This window comes from Anas acuta, chromosome 2 (assembly GCF_963932015.1).
Source record: "Anas acuta chromosome 2, bAnaAcu1.1, whole genome shotgun sequence".
In the NCBI taxonomy this organism is placed as follows: Eukaryota; Metazoa; Chordata; class Aves; order Anseriformes; family Anatidae; genus Anas; species Anas acuta.
In genome coordinates, this window is record NC_088980.1 from 46,610,681 (window position 1) to 46,626,740 (window position 16,060).

General features: G+C 35.9%; 1 protein-coding gene across 5 annotated transcripts in view; it reads right to left on the minus strand.

The window, feature by feature from the left end:
* Nucleotides 1–16,060, minus strand: part of ULK4 (unc-51 like kinase 4) — a 246,775-nt gene that overhangs the window by 62,079 nt on the left and 168,636 nt on the right. For 4 of the 5 annotated variants that reach the window (XM_068674629.1, XM_068674627.1, XM_068674628.1 and 1 more), the window contains exons 33-34: nt 8,117–8,283; nt 4,499–4,597 (exon numbers count right to left, since the gene is read on the minus strand). In XM_068674629.1, the coding sequence (XP_068530730.1) occupies nt 4,499–4,597; nt 8,117–8,283 (266 nt within the window). Of the gene's footprint in view, nt 1–4,498; nt 4,598–8,116; nt 8,284–16,060 lie in introns of those variants that run through there. The other variant, XR_011093978.1, reaches the window with a different exon arrangement.

Below are 16,060 nucleotides of genomic sequence, written 5' to 3' on the forward strand. Positions count from 1 at the left end.
ATGTTCATTACATCGGTAATATGATTACAGAGTATGCTATACAGGAAGCACCACTGGGAACTATGGGGACAATAATTTTACAAACATTAAACAAAATGTAAAAGCAAAACATCACTATTAAACCTGCTATTTTTGCTATACTGTTCTTATTAGGAAATATGCACAGTTTAAATGAAAACATATTTTGGCTCGGGGCAAAATTTTTGTCCTTATATCTAGGGGAAAATATTTTAAAAAAAAACAATGTATTTTCAGTTCATCTTAGTCTATTCGAACTGCTGAGAAACTAAATCCCTATTTTGAAGTTCTGTGCTTATGACAATATATTCTCTTTTTTTGTTTGTTTGTTTGTTTAAGGTAGCTTTGTGGAACAGGATCCTTCATATATACTTCAGAGATAACATTTCAGATACAAACACAGCAATACGTTACACAGCACAGGACATAAACCTTCCCACCCTGACCATAGAACTGCCTAGAACTGTATTCCTAAGAAATGCAAAATAAAATTCTGCACAGTCTGCAGGATTATCATTCTTCTGCAGTCATTTTCATTATTCATTGGCAAATATCTTCACGTGCTCTGAAACTGAAGTCAAGGCTCAGCCTTAGCGCCAGTGGACAGAAAGGACCTAGAAAAGATCATCTCATTCATCCATGTGCACTGAGGCTCCATATTTGTCCTCTTCATGTTTTCACATGACTAACTGGCCATTCAACAGTGAACTCCAGACATCCTGAAGATGATAACCAATTATAATTTTTTTCCGGTTACACTATAATGAAGAAGCCTGTCACCAGAAAACAAACAAAAACAAACAAACAAACAAACAAAAAAACCTCTCAGCAGTCTGATAGGGTGCAGAGAAGACCGAAGGGCCTACATCTAGGATCTAAATCCAGGATCTACAGAGACATGAAACTCCTTTTTATAGGTATTGACAAGGTAATACAATCATTCCAGCTGTCCAAAAAGCCAGAAAGCTCATTCAGCTTCCAGGAAGTTATCACTCGTAAGCTGAGCCCTCTGATTTTGCTGCCAGCACAAATGCAATACTATGCTAAGTGTTACGGAAGCCCATGTAATGAAGGAGAAAATTAGGTTATTCATTTGTAGTGCTGATTAGGCTGGCTAACAAACCTTTAGAAGTGTTTTGTTGTTGTTTGTTTGTTTGTTTTCTTTTTTTTTTTTTTTTTTTTTTAATTTTGGAGTTTGAAAAAGTTTCTGAAAGTCCACACTGAAGTCATTTGAAATGCCAGTAAGCATTACAAAATTTTTTTTCAGTATAACCACTAGATAAAAATAGAATGTATTTCATGTAGTCTACAATAGCTGCAAGTTTCAGTATAATAATCAAATTAGATTTATATTCAAGTGGAGAAACATTAGACAAAAAGCTAAGTGTAATTAACTTTTAAACATGAAGCTGCCAAGCAGCAGACTAAATGCTCAATTTATTTTCCTCTTATTGATCAATTAACGGCAGACTGATCACAGGATTAAATATTGAATTCTCCATATTTGCAATGTTTTCTGCCTGACAGAATTTGTAATTATTTCTTCTTTCACATTCTGAAAATCTCTGAAGTTTCATTTACATGCAACCTAGGTTTTCTACACTTGCTTTGCTATGCCCTAAGTGACAGACTAAATCATAATTACAGAAGGGAAAAATTGATTCTAAGTTTTTGACATTTTCAAGTTTAGCTCGCATTGATTTTTGAAGGATTATTAAGAGAGATAAACATGTAGGTCTTGAATAAAATAAATAAATAAATAAGTAGACAAATCAATGGGGCATGGGACAACCATCTTCTTGAGGGATATACATACCAATGAGGGAAAGCAATTATTCAAGGTGACATAAGAAACCGTAATTATGGTAAAATGAGTAGAAATAACAAATCAGGGAGATAATTTGAACTTAACATCTTAACGTGGTGGTTAGTTCAAAATTTAAGACATATGTTAACTCCAGAAAGTGTAGTTTACAAGAAGCAGAATGCCTCAAAACAATAATAGTAGATTATGTAGCTTCACAGCTCAGTACAGAGGACTGTTACTGGTAGTGCACCAGAACTTTGGCTTAGGTAGGCCTTTTGGGTAGGGATATACATCTGGAGAGATCCACGAGACATCATCTCAGTGCTGGCTTCAGTTGACTGTGCTGATACAAGACACAAGAAGCTGATAGCAGCTAGGCAAGAGATGGCAATGGTTAAGGTACTGAGTTAAGCCATGAGTACCAGTATATAAAGAGGCAACTCTATTCCTAAGGTCAAGGGGGTTACTATTTACCAGAAGGGGTATTTTTCTTGTAGAAATAAAAGAAATTATCAGACTGCCCGATAAGTGTGGGTCAGTGATGTATTGGCACACCACTCAACCATCTTGTGATATTCCCCAAGCATGGCTATTCTCCATATAGTGTTAGTACAATCCAACTCTAGCCAGTGCTTCCCTGCAAAGCCAAAAGCAAAACCCAATCTCTGTCCTAGAACACACAATGTTTTGAAAACTCAGCATAACAAACTAGAAATGAAACTAAATCAGCTATTTCCTTCCTTCTTACAGCGCAAACATATTCTTCATTGTCTTTCGTACTCTGCTATAGAAAGAACACCTGTAGTGGCAGGTACTGAGAGTAGCTCTAAACCCACGCCACAGCTTTCACTGTAGCTCTTGCACTTGTATATAAAGGCACCCAGAGAAGCAGAGAGTAAAAGTAGTGCACAAAGAATTTATTCCTATTAAAAGAAATTAGAGCATAATACATTTTGAACAGCTGGATGCTAACTTTCAAAATTCTTGCTCCATTGTTCAAACTTTTTCAGACTTACCAGGAAAAGTTTAACACAGCAATGGATGGAGGATACAAAACTTAACAAAGCTAGATGAAAAAACTTTCATAAACCCCAAAAAAGCACATGTATGTACAGAACAACATGTACACGAGAGAAAACCCCTCACTTTAAAAAAACCTTTAATAGAACTTTAAACCAAGAAAAATGAAGAAGCACCAATGACCTTTCCTCTTTACCCATACGTTAAAGTAGGCAGATTTTAAATAAGCATTTTCAACGTACTGGAATCTGTAGAAATATAGAACAAAGCAAAACCTAGTAGTAATTTGCAGCCATGCTTCTGAAATACAAGGACAAGTCAGAATCTAATCAGGACATGCTAACTATACAATTATCCTATCCTTTAATTAGAAACTTATAAAAAAAGATTTCCAGGTGGTACAAGCTGAGTAAAGCTTGGCCTCTAATTTTCTGTTCGTTAGGGAGTTAATGGAATTTAAATTTACATCTAGTTTCACTTTAAAGGAACATTTGCATCTCTTCATATCTTATCATTTATCATATGTAGCGATTAAAAAATTAATAGAAAATAAAAGAATTTATAAATGAAATATTAAATAGTTGAAATTCAGTTACTTTGTTTCAGGTCATTCAGTGAACATTTTCGAAAAGTCTTTGTCAATGGCTGGTTGAAACAAATCCATCAAAGGTGGACTTAACAACAAGTATATTGCCAAAAATTAAAATAGAAGCTAGACAGTGCTAAAGGTAGTAAAAAAGGGTCACAAGTATTCATGTCACAATAGAAGCTATAGTTAAGTGATAAGGAAGAACTTTGAGAAGTTTGGGGCTGGGAGAGTACATGGCGAATCTGAAATACCTTTAAGGAAAACAACACAGAAAAGATTGTGTGATATGCTCAGGGAAATGCTCATGTACCATTTTTCTCACTTTGTGTTGAATGAAAGGCAGACCTCTAAAAGCCCTGTCCAACTCAAGAAGCATTCCTCTGCTCTAAGTTATTACACACACAGCCAACACAAATCTCTGGCACTGTATGATGGCAGCTGAGATGTGGGATGTGTCAGGGACACACTATAGCTCTCTGGAGAGATTGCAGTGCAGCACTGTGATGTCTAGTGAAGCCCAGAGAAGACTGACTTTAAACAGATAGATTTGAAAGATGATTACAGGCTACCAGGGACCATTCCCACTCCCAAATCCCTCAGGATCATGTTAAAATCAAACTAAACTCTTAAGAAAAAATCAGGAGGCTCACACCTAAGGAAATAACATTAAAGGTAATCACTCACTGCAAACTAATTTTAAGTTTACTGACTTTTCTAATGGTAGTAGTACTTGTTTTAAAATTTTGAATATAATCCTTTCCCTGTACAATGATCATCAGACCATTTTCAAGGACTAAAATTTGGCTGTACATGTGTATCCCAACTTAAAAGCAGGATCCTGTCCCCGGCCCAAGTTCTATGTTTGGACAGAGTTATTCAGATGTCTTTTGTAACCTGTAAGTCACTATGACCTATAATTCCTTAAAAATTGTAAGAGCCTTGTATTCGGGAGAAGCTTAAAACCGATGAAAACCTAGCAAACAGAGCTCTAAGATATCAAATTCTGTTGAGTAATTCCAACTTCAGTGACATTCCAGTAAGCTTACAAACAAGCAAATTCTCACCAGTTGAATAAGCAGGCTAATTAGGTCCGTCAGGGGTTTATTGATAAGCAGAAGGTCTTCAGCAGCCTGTGTGTCCCCTCCTGAGCCAGTTTTCTGTGCCTTAATAAGATGATAAAAAAAAATAAAAAGCAGCCTTAGTGACTGTTCAGTTATGAGAACAAATTAGGTCCATTAGGTGGTCAAAGTATGAACAGAAGTTGGAATGAGACCTATACACTCTTTTCTAGCGAAGTATTCCTGCGCTCCCAAGGAGCAGTTGCACTCCCTGTGCCTGTAACAATAAGCACAAAGCAAAAGCGACTCACGCTGTCAGGCTCATTCTGCACAGGCTGAATGCACTGACCTACATGACATTTCTTCAACAAAATGCTATGAACTGCATATGCAAAAGACAGTTATAAAGCCATAAATATTTTATGTATTTGCATTCTCTTTCAACATGACTATTTTAGCATTAAATTTCACTTTTCCCTCCACCTCCACCCCCCTTTATTAGGAACAATTTTAAAAGCAACTCAAATCAAGAAAATCAAGATAACTCCAAAGTTAGGATCTCATCAGTGTCCACTTTTGCCCTTCTGATTCATTTTGTATCCTGAAATATTCGTATTTTTATAATAGTTTATTTTTAATAGGAATGATAAAATCTGTAAGTGAACAAAGTTTGTGATAATATCTGTAACTACTTGTAATGCTGACCATTGTCATCACCCCTCATCAAAACACACTGCCATCCCAGGCAGTGCTGTTATGACCCATCTGTGCCCCAAGACGCTAGAAAGGTCTGCCTGCAAGATTTTTCATTTAGCTTCATCATCTTGCAGCAGCTTTGGACCCTGACCCTACAGTCTAGCTGCTAGAGGAAAACTTAAACATTTTACCTGGAGGACGCATTTAAAATTAATTTTGTATTGTGTTTTACTTAAAGCTTAATCCCTAAACCATCACCCAGGCATAATAACCAAGGATTTCTGTTTGGTTAAGTGAGCACAAGAGCAGGTCCCAAGAGACAGGAGACATTACTGCTGAAGTTCCACTGTTGGTTTTGATGAGTGGAATGAATAATGCCTTTCTTGCAGGAAGAATTCTGAAACAAAAGAGTTCTGAAGAGTTCTTTCTCAGTAATAAGACACATTGGTATGTTCTTCCCTGAGACTCACCACAATGCTGAAGTCCAAGAAGGGCAAAAAGACAGTGCATAGAAGACAAAAAAATGACTGTTTATATTAACCAAGAATGGGAAGTAAGCCACCTGCACTTCAGCCAAATCTACAACAGTTTTTTCTGACCGGTGTTTGGATGGGAAGTAAGACATCCAACAAAAGGATATTTGACTGCTTCAACTTTTATATACTTGGTGCCTTTGAAAAGAGAATAAATGATACTCACTAGAGGAGTTACACTTTATATATATAAAGGATATACACTACACCATACTTAAACCTACATTAAGTCACTAAATACTGAGCCCACTTCTCAAATTGAGATTGGAAAATACTTTCAAGCTGCTGTGGAACACCTGAGTGATACAGTATGATGAAACTGCTCCAAAGCAGATATGCAAATTAATCCAAACCTTTGTACCATTTCCATTAAAATACAAACACATGGACCGCAGAGAGCCAACTCTTGAATGAAGCTAGATATAGTTATCAGCACCATCCAGCAAAAAGTACTGAATTGGAAGGAAACACGCGATCGTGTTTTGCCTGCCCAGCTGGATAAGGTCATCACTTTACATATAAAAAGTTAAAATAAAAGCAAGGATTCAAGCGGAGGGTGCTACCATCTGTAAAAGTCAACTAAAGCCCCAATAATGGATATTATGAGAAAACTTAATTCTCTGTCTTAACTGCTACTATAGAAGGTATCTTATGCTGAAGATCTCTATGAAAACGGTCAAAGAATATTTGTTATCACTACCGTGACGCATTGAGTGACACACAGATAGAGTAATATGCTGTAGATACATGGCAAATAGCAGTCAGCAACTAATGGCCACCATTCAACAGGGCATGTGTCCCAAGGTAGCTGCAGAACCCACAGGAGCCCTGTGATGAGTACTGTCAAGACAGGTATGGCAAGGCATGGAAACACCACCTTAAATTTAGCTCTGTGGGGGTACAGGGTAGTGCTATACTTCAAAACCACAGCTGCCTCTTGTCCATTAGTCTTCTTGAGTGAACAAGATTATTTTGACTGAAGTTGAACAAATCTGTAGCTGGAGTTCTGGTGTATCAATCAAGTGATGTACTTATGTAAAGCCAGAATATAAATTAGCTTTGAATATATAGATGTAAATTAGGTTTAATGTGTATAAACAAAAATAATCAGTTCCATTAATATTATCAATCTACGTGCAAGATCCTCCCTCCTCATGTTGTCCAGTATAATTGGTGTCACCACTTGCACAGGGTGTAAGTACAGAATTTAGCTCCCTATCATTACAAGGAGTGCTGCCAACAATATGACAGTCAGAAATTAGCCTACAAACTTTCATTTGCAATCTAATTCTTAGATGAGAAAATGATTATAGAGCCCGCTATTAGAGGACTTGAAAAAGCCAAGGTATTGTACCATCAGATCTAATTATTTTTTTTTTCTAAAAAGTAAAAATTAAAACAAACCTGTCAAGGAAATATGTGGTTGACTGTTTGATAATGTAGCTGATTATTTAAATCAGTATAGGAAAAAACCCTCAATTTTCAATACCCACTTCATACTTTAAACTGTGTTTACAAAAAAAGTCTCAGGAAGACCTTTTCAGAATAAGGAAGCTCTGTTCTGAACTACAGTACAACCTGGATGTAATTTTGAATCTCTGTCCTCCAGATATACTGGACCTAAGAGTGTTCCTGGGATTATCAACTAAAGAACAGGGAACATCAAAAACCTAACATGAAAAGTGTTGTTATTTGTAGACTAAACACAGATGTTACTTCCAGCTGACTAACTGAAGGAATTTGGTGGATCACTTAAAAACAAAGCAAGCATTGCCTGTTTAGCAACATATCTTAAAAAAAGGACATTCTTTTTCTTGTTTTGTTGTTGAGAGTTATGTGCAATTTCTTTGATTAATATCTTTTTGTGCTCCATTCTTAAGGAAGATGAAGTCTTCACTAGAAGAAGCCACCCTGTTAATGCTGTGTTTTGCAGTGGTTCAAACAGAAACTTAAAAGACTAGCAGCATAAGAGGGGAATACTTTTGTCAGCTCACATGCAGAGGTTACATATGCTTTTCAAGTACTGTAATCACATCTGATTTATAATAAAAAGATACTGGTTTTTATGGAGTAATCTTTTTTCTTTTAAAATGAACTGAAGGAAAAGGCTTTGAACTACCATTGAGAAAATGTCAAATTAAACTATTTATGGAGTACAGAAATGAAGCATTCAGCTAAGAGCTGTGTTTCCAGCACAGAGTGAGACTAAAATGAATATTCTAACCAAGCAAATACAGAAACAGAGGCAAGCAGTTGTAAATGTATGATCTTCTCCTTTCACCAAACTAAAAATCTAATAAAATTAGAATAGTGGGAAAATCATCATTAGGATAACAAAAAGGTATCTAAAAAAATGTTTAAGATGGTTACCACTCCCAGGAAATAAACTCCATACCTGTAAAGTCTGGCGTACAATGTTTGCTGTATACATCAGCATGCAGTGCAAAATGTCAAGCAACGACAGAAGAAGTGCATTTGCTGTCTTGGTGCTGCTTTTATCATCTACCTCCAAGTATAGCGACACAGTTTCTATTAGGAGATTACAGACGTGAGAAGCCAGTCCTATGTAGACAGGGAGACCAAAAAAAAACCAAAACGCTATCAGGAAAAAAGAACAACTGAGAATAGGCCAGATGAAAATAATAGAATAGCATAAAAACAAATTTCACATACACAATGAATATTTATTAAATTTCATCTTTTTCCTCCATCATTATAATTACTTCCTCTTTTATCCACTTTGGAGCAGTTCATAAAGAGATCTAAACTGATACAATCAGATTTGGTAACTGCATGGAAACTTACATAACGCTCATTAAAAAAGAGGAATTTTAGGAATCCTAAACTTTTCTGTAGCATGCTGGTACGCAAGTCTCCTTCACATCATCCCAGGTCTCAAGAACTAAACTGTTTCTCCAGACTGTTACAGAACAACATATCAGTTATACCCAGGCTTCAGCCTAAAATTTCTGTTCTTAACTGGTCTTTCAATTTCTGCCTTACCCATATACTTCATCTGTAGAATTGAACAGTGTTCTTATGCTTAATATAAAATATATTCAAAAGATTATTATAAATGGAATACCAAATACTACATCTAAAATACACTTAAGACTTGTTTGACTGGTGGTAGTAAGAAGTTTCCTGAAAATACTTGCCTTGAAGCTTTTTTCAGTACTTTTGGAATTTAATAACATCAGCTCCTGTAGCTTGCTTAACCCACAAATCAATTCACACATCAGAAAAAATACAATCCATTTCAAGGAAACACCAATTCAATTCAGAATCCATCTCATTTTCAAATACAAAGTACCTGAGTTCATTATATTTAATACTAATATTTTTCTTTCAGAATTTCGTAAGGAATGAAAGATGTTTTGTTCCTCACCCAGAACATAATTATGTGTGTAAACTACTTTCCTTTAAATTGGCAATTAGTCATGCTGTGACTTGGGTATGCCTATCTAGTAGCCCTGCAGTGTATTAGTTTCTAGGCCCCATAACTACCAACAGTGACCAAAGTAAACATGTATTTCACTGAAGAAACTACTTCTTTTCCTTTAAAATGTATGTTTTGTTTGTTAAATAAATATATATATTTGCAAGCATCAGCACAAGACTAAAATAAGACATTGTAGAACACCCTGCATAATTATACCATTAAGCTTTTGGTATTAAAAAAATCTGCGGGGCAACTATTTTTGCTTTGAAAGCTTCCCCATCAATTACCTAAACTTCCATGAAAAAATTTCCTCCCCTATTCACCACCCTTAACACTTTCCTCAGGAAATTAAATACAAAAACATTCATTTAGAATGCAGTTACAGGTCAGGTTTGTTAAGACTTGCACTCTCATATCTCACATTTTTGTGTGTTTTTATGATTATTAGCACTGTTCTTCCACAACAGTTTGATTGATGGGCTAACGGCTTGGGCTAAGCTTTGAATTTCCTGGGTTTTTGTCTGCATGCACCAAACTCTCAAAATTGTATCAGTTTAATCTTGCACATTTAATTTCCTTCTCCTTTTTTAAAGTACAGTTTCTGCTGCAGTTCTGGACACTTCACACACAAATGAGATAGCAAGCAGAGACATATTCAAGTGATGTCACCAATACCCACCAAGAAGAGAATAAACAGACATAATTGTACGTCTACCCAACACAAAACCTGTGGTTATTCCATGCCTTTTTTCACCAGGCTAAATTAGAAGAAACCTAAGAAAACAGCCCAGGCAAAGCTGGTCCCTATCAAAGCGAGGTCTGCAAATTGCCTGCAGGGATACAGCCGAGTACACTCTGTTTCTCCCTGTATATGACCACAAAACACACAGCCACATCAAAATGAATGAGTCAGCCCTATTTCTAGATGGCTTACATATAACCCTTAAGACAGTGACTTGGAGATTAGCGCTAAGAAGGCCTCTTTCAAATGATGGCACTGTATGGGTCATCATCAGGAATTTCTGGGGCAGCAGTCCTCTGCATTTAGAGCACTAAGTAGGGTATTTTATATGCATGCATGGTTACAGAGTCGTATGTGCAAAAATATACATGTTAAATCTGATTTTTTTTTGAAAAAACATACCTATGCCTTGACTTAAAATACACTAAGAAAATCTAACGCATTTGAATTTTATAATAAAGACATCTAAAATAAAACACTGGTGCAAACTGTTCCCTAACATGCTGCATGATTCATGCAAAAATCTCGGTTCCACAGATAAAAAAATAAAACAGATTGCCCTCTTGCCAAGTAAATAAAGTTCCAGACATATCCTTTATTGTGTCACAACAAAATCAAAACTGAAGGCCATAATTGTAGACATGTAAATATACTCCTTGCTTACACCACAAGACAAAATACACATTCCTTGTCCTCAAAAAGACAGTTGGGAAACTAGTATAATTTGCAGTGACCATGACAAAATTCAGTAGAAGTTTCACAGCTTCAGCCACTGGCACTATAACCAATTTATTCTATAGGTAGCTATAAAGATCAAGCCACATATGTGCATTCTAAAAACAGAAACTTAAAACAGCCTGAAAAAGAGGATGCGATTCTAAAAAATGAAAGTATTCATAATTCAATAAATCATAATCTAGAAATTGCACATAAAAATCTACATTTCAGAAGATAAATTGTTTTTCTGCCAAATTTTACAACTGATTCAAGAACCACATGCTTAGTTTCCAATAAAGCCTAAACCAATATTTATCTTTAAAATATTCCGACAACATATTTCTGAGTCATATTTAACAGACATTTATTTCTCATGCATTGCTTCTCAAAAGACACACCCTGTGCACTCATGAACCTTGGAAGTGGTGGATCTGAATCTGAATTCTGTGTCACAGTGGAGAGCTAAATTGGAACAAGTCAAGGAAGATTGTTCTACTGAGAAAAGCTACATATTTTTTTTATTTATTTATATATATTTTTTTAAGAATTCTGATAATTCCAAGTATCTTGGCAACACTCCACTTATTCAAGAGAAAAATCTTGGTAATATTTTACATGGGTTAAAGAAATGCATCATCATTTCTTTCAGCTGGCCATTACTTATTAACAACATTGAGTAAAAACTTATTAACTTATCATATATATTTTTATTACCCTACTAACTTGAAATTCCAGAAAAATGATTGAAGTATACCTATTTATAGCTATAATTATAAATTTATTATACATGTACTTCACAGAGCACTAGTGATGCCTTCTATTGCTTTGTAAAAGTAAGGAGGATCTTCAGTGTATTAAACCTCAGTGCAGTTCTCCAATATTCAAATTTTGCAGAAAAATAATATAAAAGTTAGATTTTGTCATGGAGTTATGTTTGTAAATCAACATAACTATCAAAAATACAAAAAAAAAAAAGCCATTCTGATTGCAATTTAAGATTCGTAAACTGTATTGAAAGGATGGCATCTGAAATTCCTAGCTTTATAGCATTTGACAAACCCAGTATTCACAGAGTATTTTTCTTGCCCAAAGAGACCTTTGCAATGAACTGAGCATTTAGCTAATAGGATTTTATGAATGTGGACTGCAATGGCTATGTTTGTGTTTTACAAATCTTTTCAAAAGATAAAAGGAGTCTTTTGGCCCGTGATACAGCTAATCGGACAGAATGTGCCATGATACCTTCTGGAATGAAAGCTGAGAGGAGATATTTTATTCTTAACTATTAGCAAGATGGATAAAGGAAGAGAAATCTTCACTTCCAAATCATACGAAACATCAAAGGACAGCCTAGGAAGCAATCTTCTAGGCAATCCTTTCATGCCTACCAGCAATTAGAGCATTCAACAAACCTGTCTGCTTCTAGCCGAAGAAAGTGTTAGAGCAGGTGCACTTCCTCCTAACAATGCCACCACGCAGCCAAGCAGCCAGCAGCAAAAGCCTCAGCCTGGCAAAAAGGTTTCTCTTTGTTCCTTTCTTCACGTCGCTCTCCGGAGAGCTGTTTTTCCCATTTGTATCACACCTACACAACTGACTCCCCAGGGATACTATGGAATATATATTCACTATGCTTTTCTTCCTTCTCTTACTTTCAGAGTGGACTTGACTTTTTTTTTTTCCTTCCTTAAACAACTAAAAATAATAACTTATTGGGAACTTGAAACTACACTGCCAGACTAACTAAAAAACATATTTCATAATCTTTTTCTTATTAACAGTAAAACTCTAAATTATTGCTAAGAAGAAACACAGGACTGTAGTCTGATAGGTTCTTTTGCATAGGAAAGAGCTCCTACGTACCTGAGCCCTTAAAATAATCCATAACATCATAAAGATTCTTCACAAAACCTTATTTACCTATATAAACCTGGACTTCATTTGCATTCTCTGTATCACAACCATAGTGCTCAAAGTTTTCTGATTTGAACATCTGAAAACAGGCAACATAAGAAAATGGTATCTTTAGGGTAATGGCATTTTTAAAGAGGCTCATTATTTTTTGCTATTTTTGTTTATTATTTGTTAATGATATTTACTTCCTTTTAGGAACTATTTGCATCAGTATTATAATATTACTGAGGGAAGAATGAACTAGGAAGTTAGGTCAACACTGATGTCAAGATTTGGTGAGTTATGGATATCAGATCCAGTGGAATGAAAAAGACAGTCTTTAATTGCATGGCTGCTGCCCTGAAAATTATTTTCTATTCTTATCTTAAAAATGAGTAGCATCTGAAGAAGAAAATTTTGCACATATTCAGAGTCATACACTCATACAGAGACAGTGAGTGGACATTCCGTTACTGAGTAAAAAAATCACTAAGTTTGAGGAACAAAAATTTCACTGCAGGTGGTCACACCGCAGGGTTTGGGGCCCAGCTTTTCCTGCACACGCTGCAGGTAGGGCACTGTGCAGTATAGAAAAAGTGGGTACCCACTGACCAAAGTGGGTATGGTAAGGATTATGACAATCAGGGAAGGAAAGCCAGTCGTCACTATTACTACGAGGCTGAAAGCAGACAGGGAAGAATTCATTATCCTGAGTGTGGATGCCTAAGAGAAACACACACCTGACATTCTCATTGGCACGATTTTTCTGCTTTCAGTCAGTCAAGGCGAGAGGCATGACATGGCTCTAATTCAATTTTTCAGGAGTGGCAATGTTTGGTGGTTACTGTTAGAAGGCAGTTTAGAGGTGACATCTTTCGTTAGCAAAGAAAGAGCTTACTACTGATAACTTCCCAGGGAACCATGTCAAACTCTTCTAAGCCAAAGAGAATCCTCCCAGCACTGAAAGCTACTTTCTTCTAAAATTTAAATTATGGAAAAAACATGCAGGTGATTAAGACTAACAACTGTTTAGCACAGCTAAGAGACAGAAAACAAGCAGATACTAACTTAAAAATGTATTTGAGCATACAAAAATAGCAAAAATACAACTTGAACAATCTAGGAATAATAAAATATTCACATACTGCTTAACATGCTTGACTAGTCAGTATAAAACCAGTAAAACATAAAAAAGTTACACAAACTAGGCAAGAAAGTTGTTATTCTGTATGAAAAGAAGTGGTTAGAAAAACATACAAAGATGAAGAATATTTCTAAAATCGTAATAACTGATCCCTTGGGAGTTCCTGTTTTGCTATTTCTTAAAAATGAAAAGATGAGAATTTTCCTACCTTAGAATCTCATTAAGGTTTCTGTAACAAAATTTCAACCAAATTCAACTTCTGGTATCAGTCTGACTCTACCATACCAGAGACAAGTCAGAAAAGATAGCCAAGATGTTTGCAACTAAGTTCACAGCACTCGTGGGTATGTAACATCAAAGTTTTGAAGGCAGGGAATTTTGGTTTTGAGATTTACTGAGGTGGCCCTCATTCCTAGGAATGTAACTCGTTGACCATGAGCACAAACTTGTTCAGCAAGGACAAGCGAAGGTAACTTTTTTTCCCAAAATAATTATAAAAACATCCAAATGCTTTCTGGTACTATGAGAAAAAATAATAAATCCAAAATTGATATGAGAGAATACTGCATAACTGTGGACTATAATGATGTTCAGGGGATCTATTCAGAGTGTTGACAAGACATTAATAGTGCCTCATTTCAGCAGTCAGGTTTGATTTGTTTGGATACCACACTGTTGGCACCACAGTCTCTCGAAATACTGTCTGCTTCTTACATTCTGTAATAGCTGAGAATAATTGCTCATCTACCTCAAAAAGATAAGTGAAAAACATAATGGAAAGGTAGGATCCACTGAAGATGCACACACAATGCTTAAATGCTTATATCAGAAGGCTTGTGGGACTGGATATAAAAGAAACATTTATTTTTAAATTAGGTATTCAAATTAAACTTCTGCTCTCCAGAATTGAAATATAGTACCCAGCAGTCATAAGAAGCGCTGCCAGTTCTGTCACTAATGTATGTCATGTACATCAAAAGTAGGATGCTTTTTTGTTAATCAGGGAGCATAAAGCCCTTGATGCATGTAAAATTGAGTGCTATCATCCCGAGAGATAAGTGACAATACAACAGAACACAAAAGTGAGGCCGCCTGACAGATATTCATTTTGTAAACAGCTTTGTTGACTGCAAATACTGGCTCTTCCCAGATGTTTGCTAGTGATCAGTTGCTGGAGGTTACTCCTCCTGCAATGTGTGAGAGCACGTGTGGGTACATGCTGGTCTCCCCTGGTAAACTACGTTAGGTTGCTTGTTGCTGTTTAGATGGGCAGCCTGCCTTAGCCCATCTGACTTAGCCTGAAGCAGACTCACACACTCAGATGACTCTTTGAGCTGGGAGACTTAGGGAAGGATGGAGGTGGATGCCATAGAGTGACTTCAAGGGGCACACATTTAAAATACTTGTCTTTTTGGGGCATATATTAAAAACAAAACTTGCTATCTCTTCATACGGATTTAAGCTTTTTTTTTTTTTTGATACTGTGTTTCAATATGCCAATTCTGCAGTGCTTGCAAGCACAACCTTCTTCCATCACAAAATAAATAAATAAAACAAGACAGTAATAAGATGAAATTGCATTTTCTGGATTTACTATTATTGCTATTATTAGGTAAACTTTATAGTACCTTTTCACTTAGATATTCTCCATATGTCAGAGACACGTTAGAGATGCCATTCCATTTAATAAAGCACATTTATTCAACAGCAGGCTATACTTCAAGTCAGGTCTTGATAAACCCTGTTTCATCCCTTACAAGGTAATAACTAAAATAAAATCTCTTGGTTATGTTAGATGAGGTTAAAAAATTCTTTACTAGATTAAAATCTTTCTTTTTTTTTTTTTATTTTTTTTTTAAAGATTAGGAAATCTTTGCATTCAATGAGATTCGGAGTCAGAAAAGACTCAGAAAAGCTTTTTGATTTGCTGCTCAGACAGGTCACGCCTGTAACAATTACTGTGTGATAAAATACAGGGGGAATTTGTATCCTTGGCTTAATTTAGAACTAGAAATTCTTCTAAAGGGATTGCTGTTTTAATAATAGACTTCCTGCCACATAAGATTAAACCCTGTTTATCTACTTCAAGTATCTTCATATCTCTGCTTTGGCATCAACTTTCCCTTTACTGAAATCCTTCAGAGACTACATTCAAACTCTGAGAGCTGCCTTTCTGACAAAACCTGTACAGGCCAGATATGAACTGCTTCAGAATATGGATATAGCACTGAACTACTGTCACCAATTGACAGCATTCATCAGCTTTGAACGATGCTACCAGCACTAATTGCTCTAGCTAGGCCTCCAAGAGTCCCTGGACTGCGAGTGATAAGGACCAATGAACCCTAGCTTCAGAAAATTCTCTGAAGTTTTCAAACAGTTCTAAATTGCAGAAATAAAACAC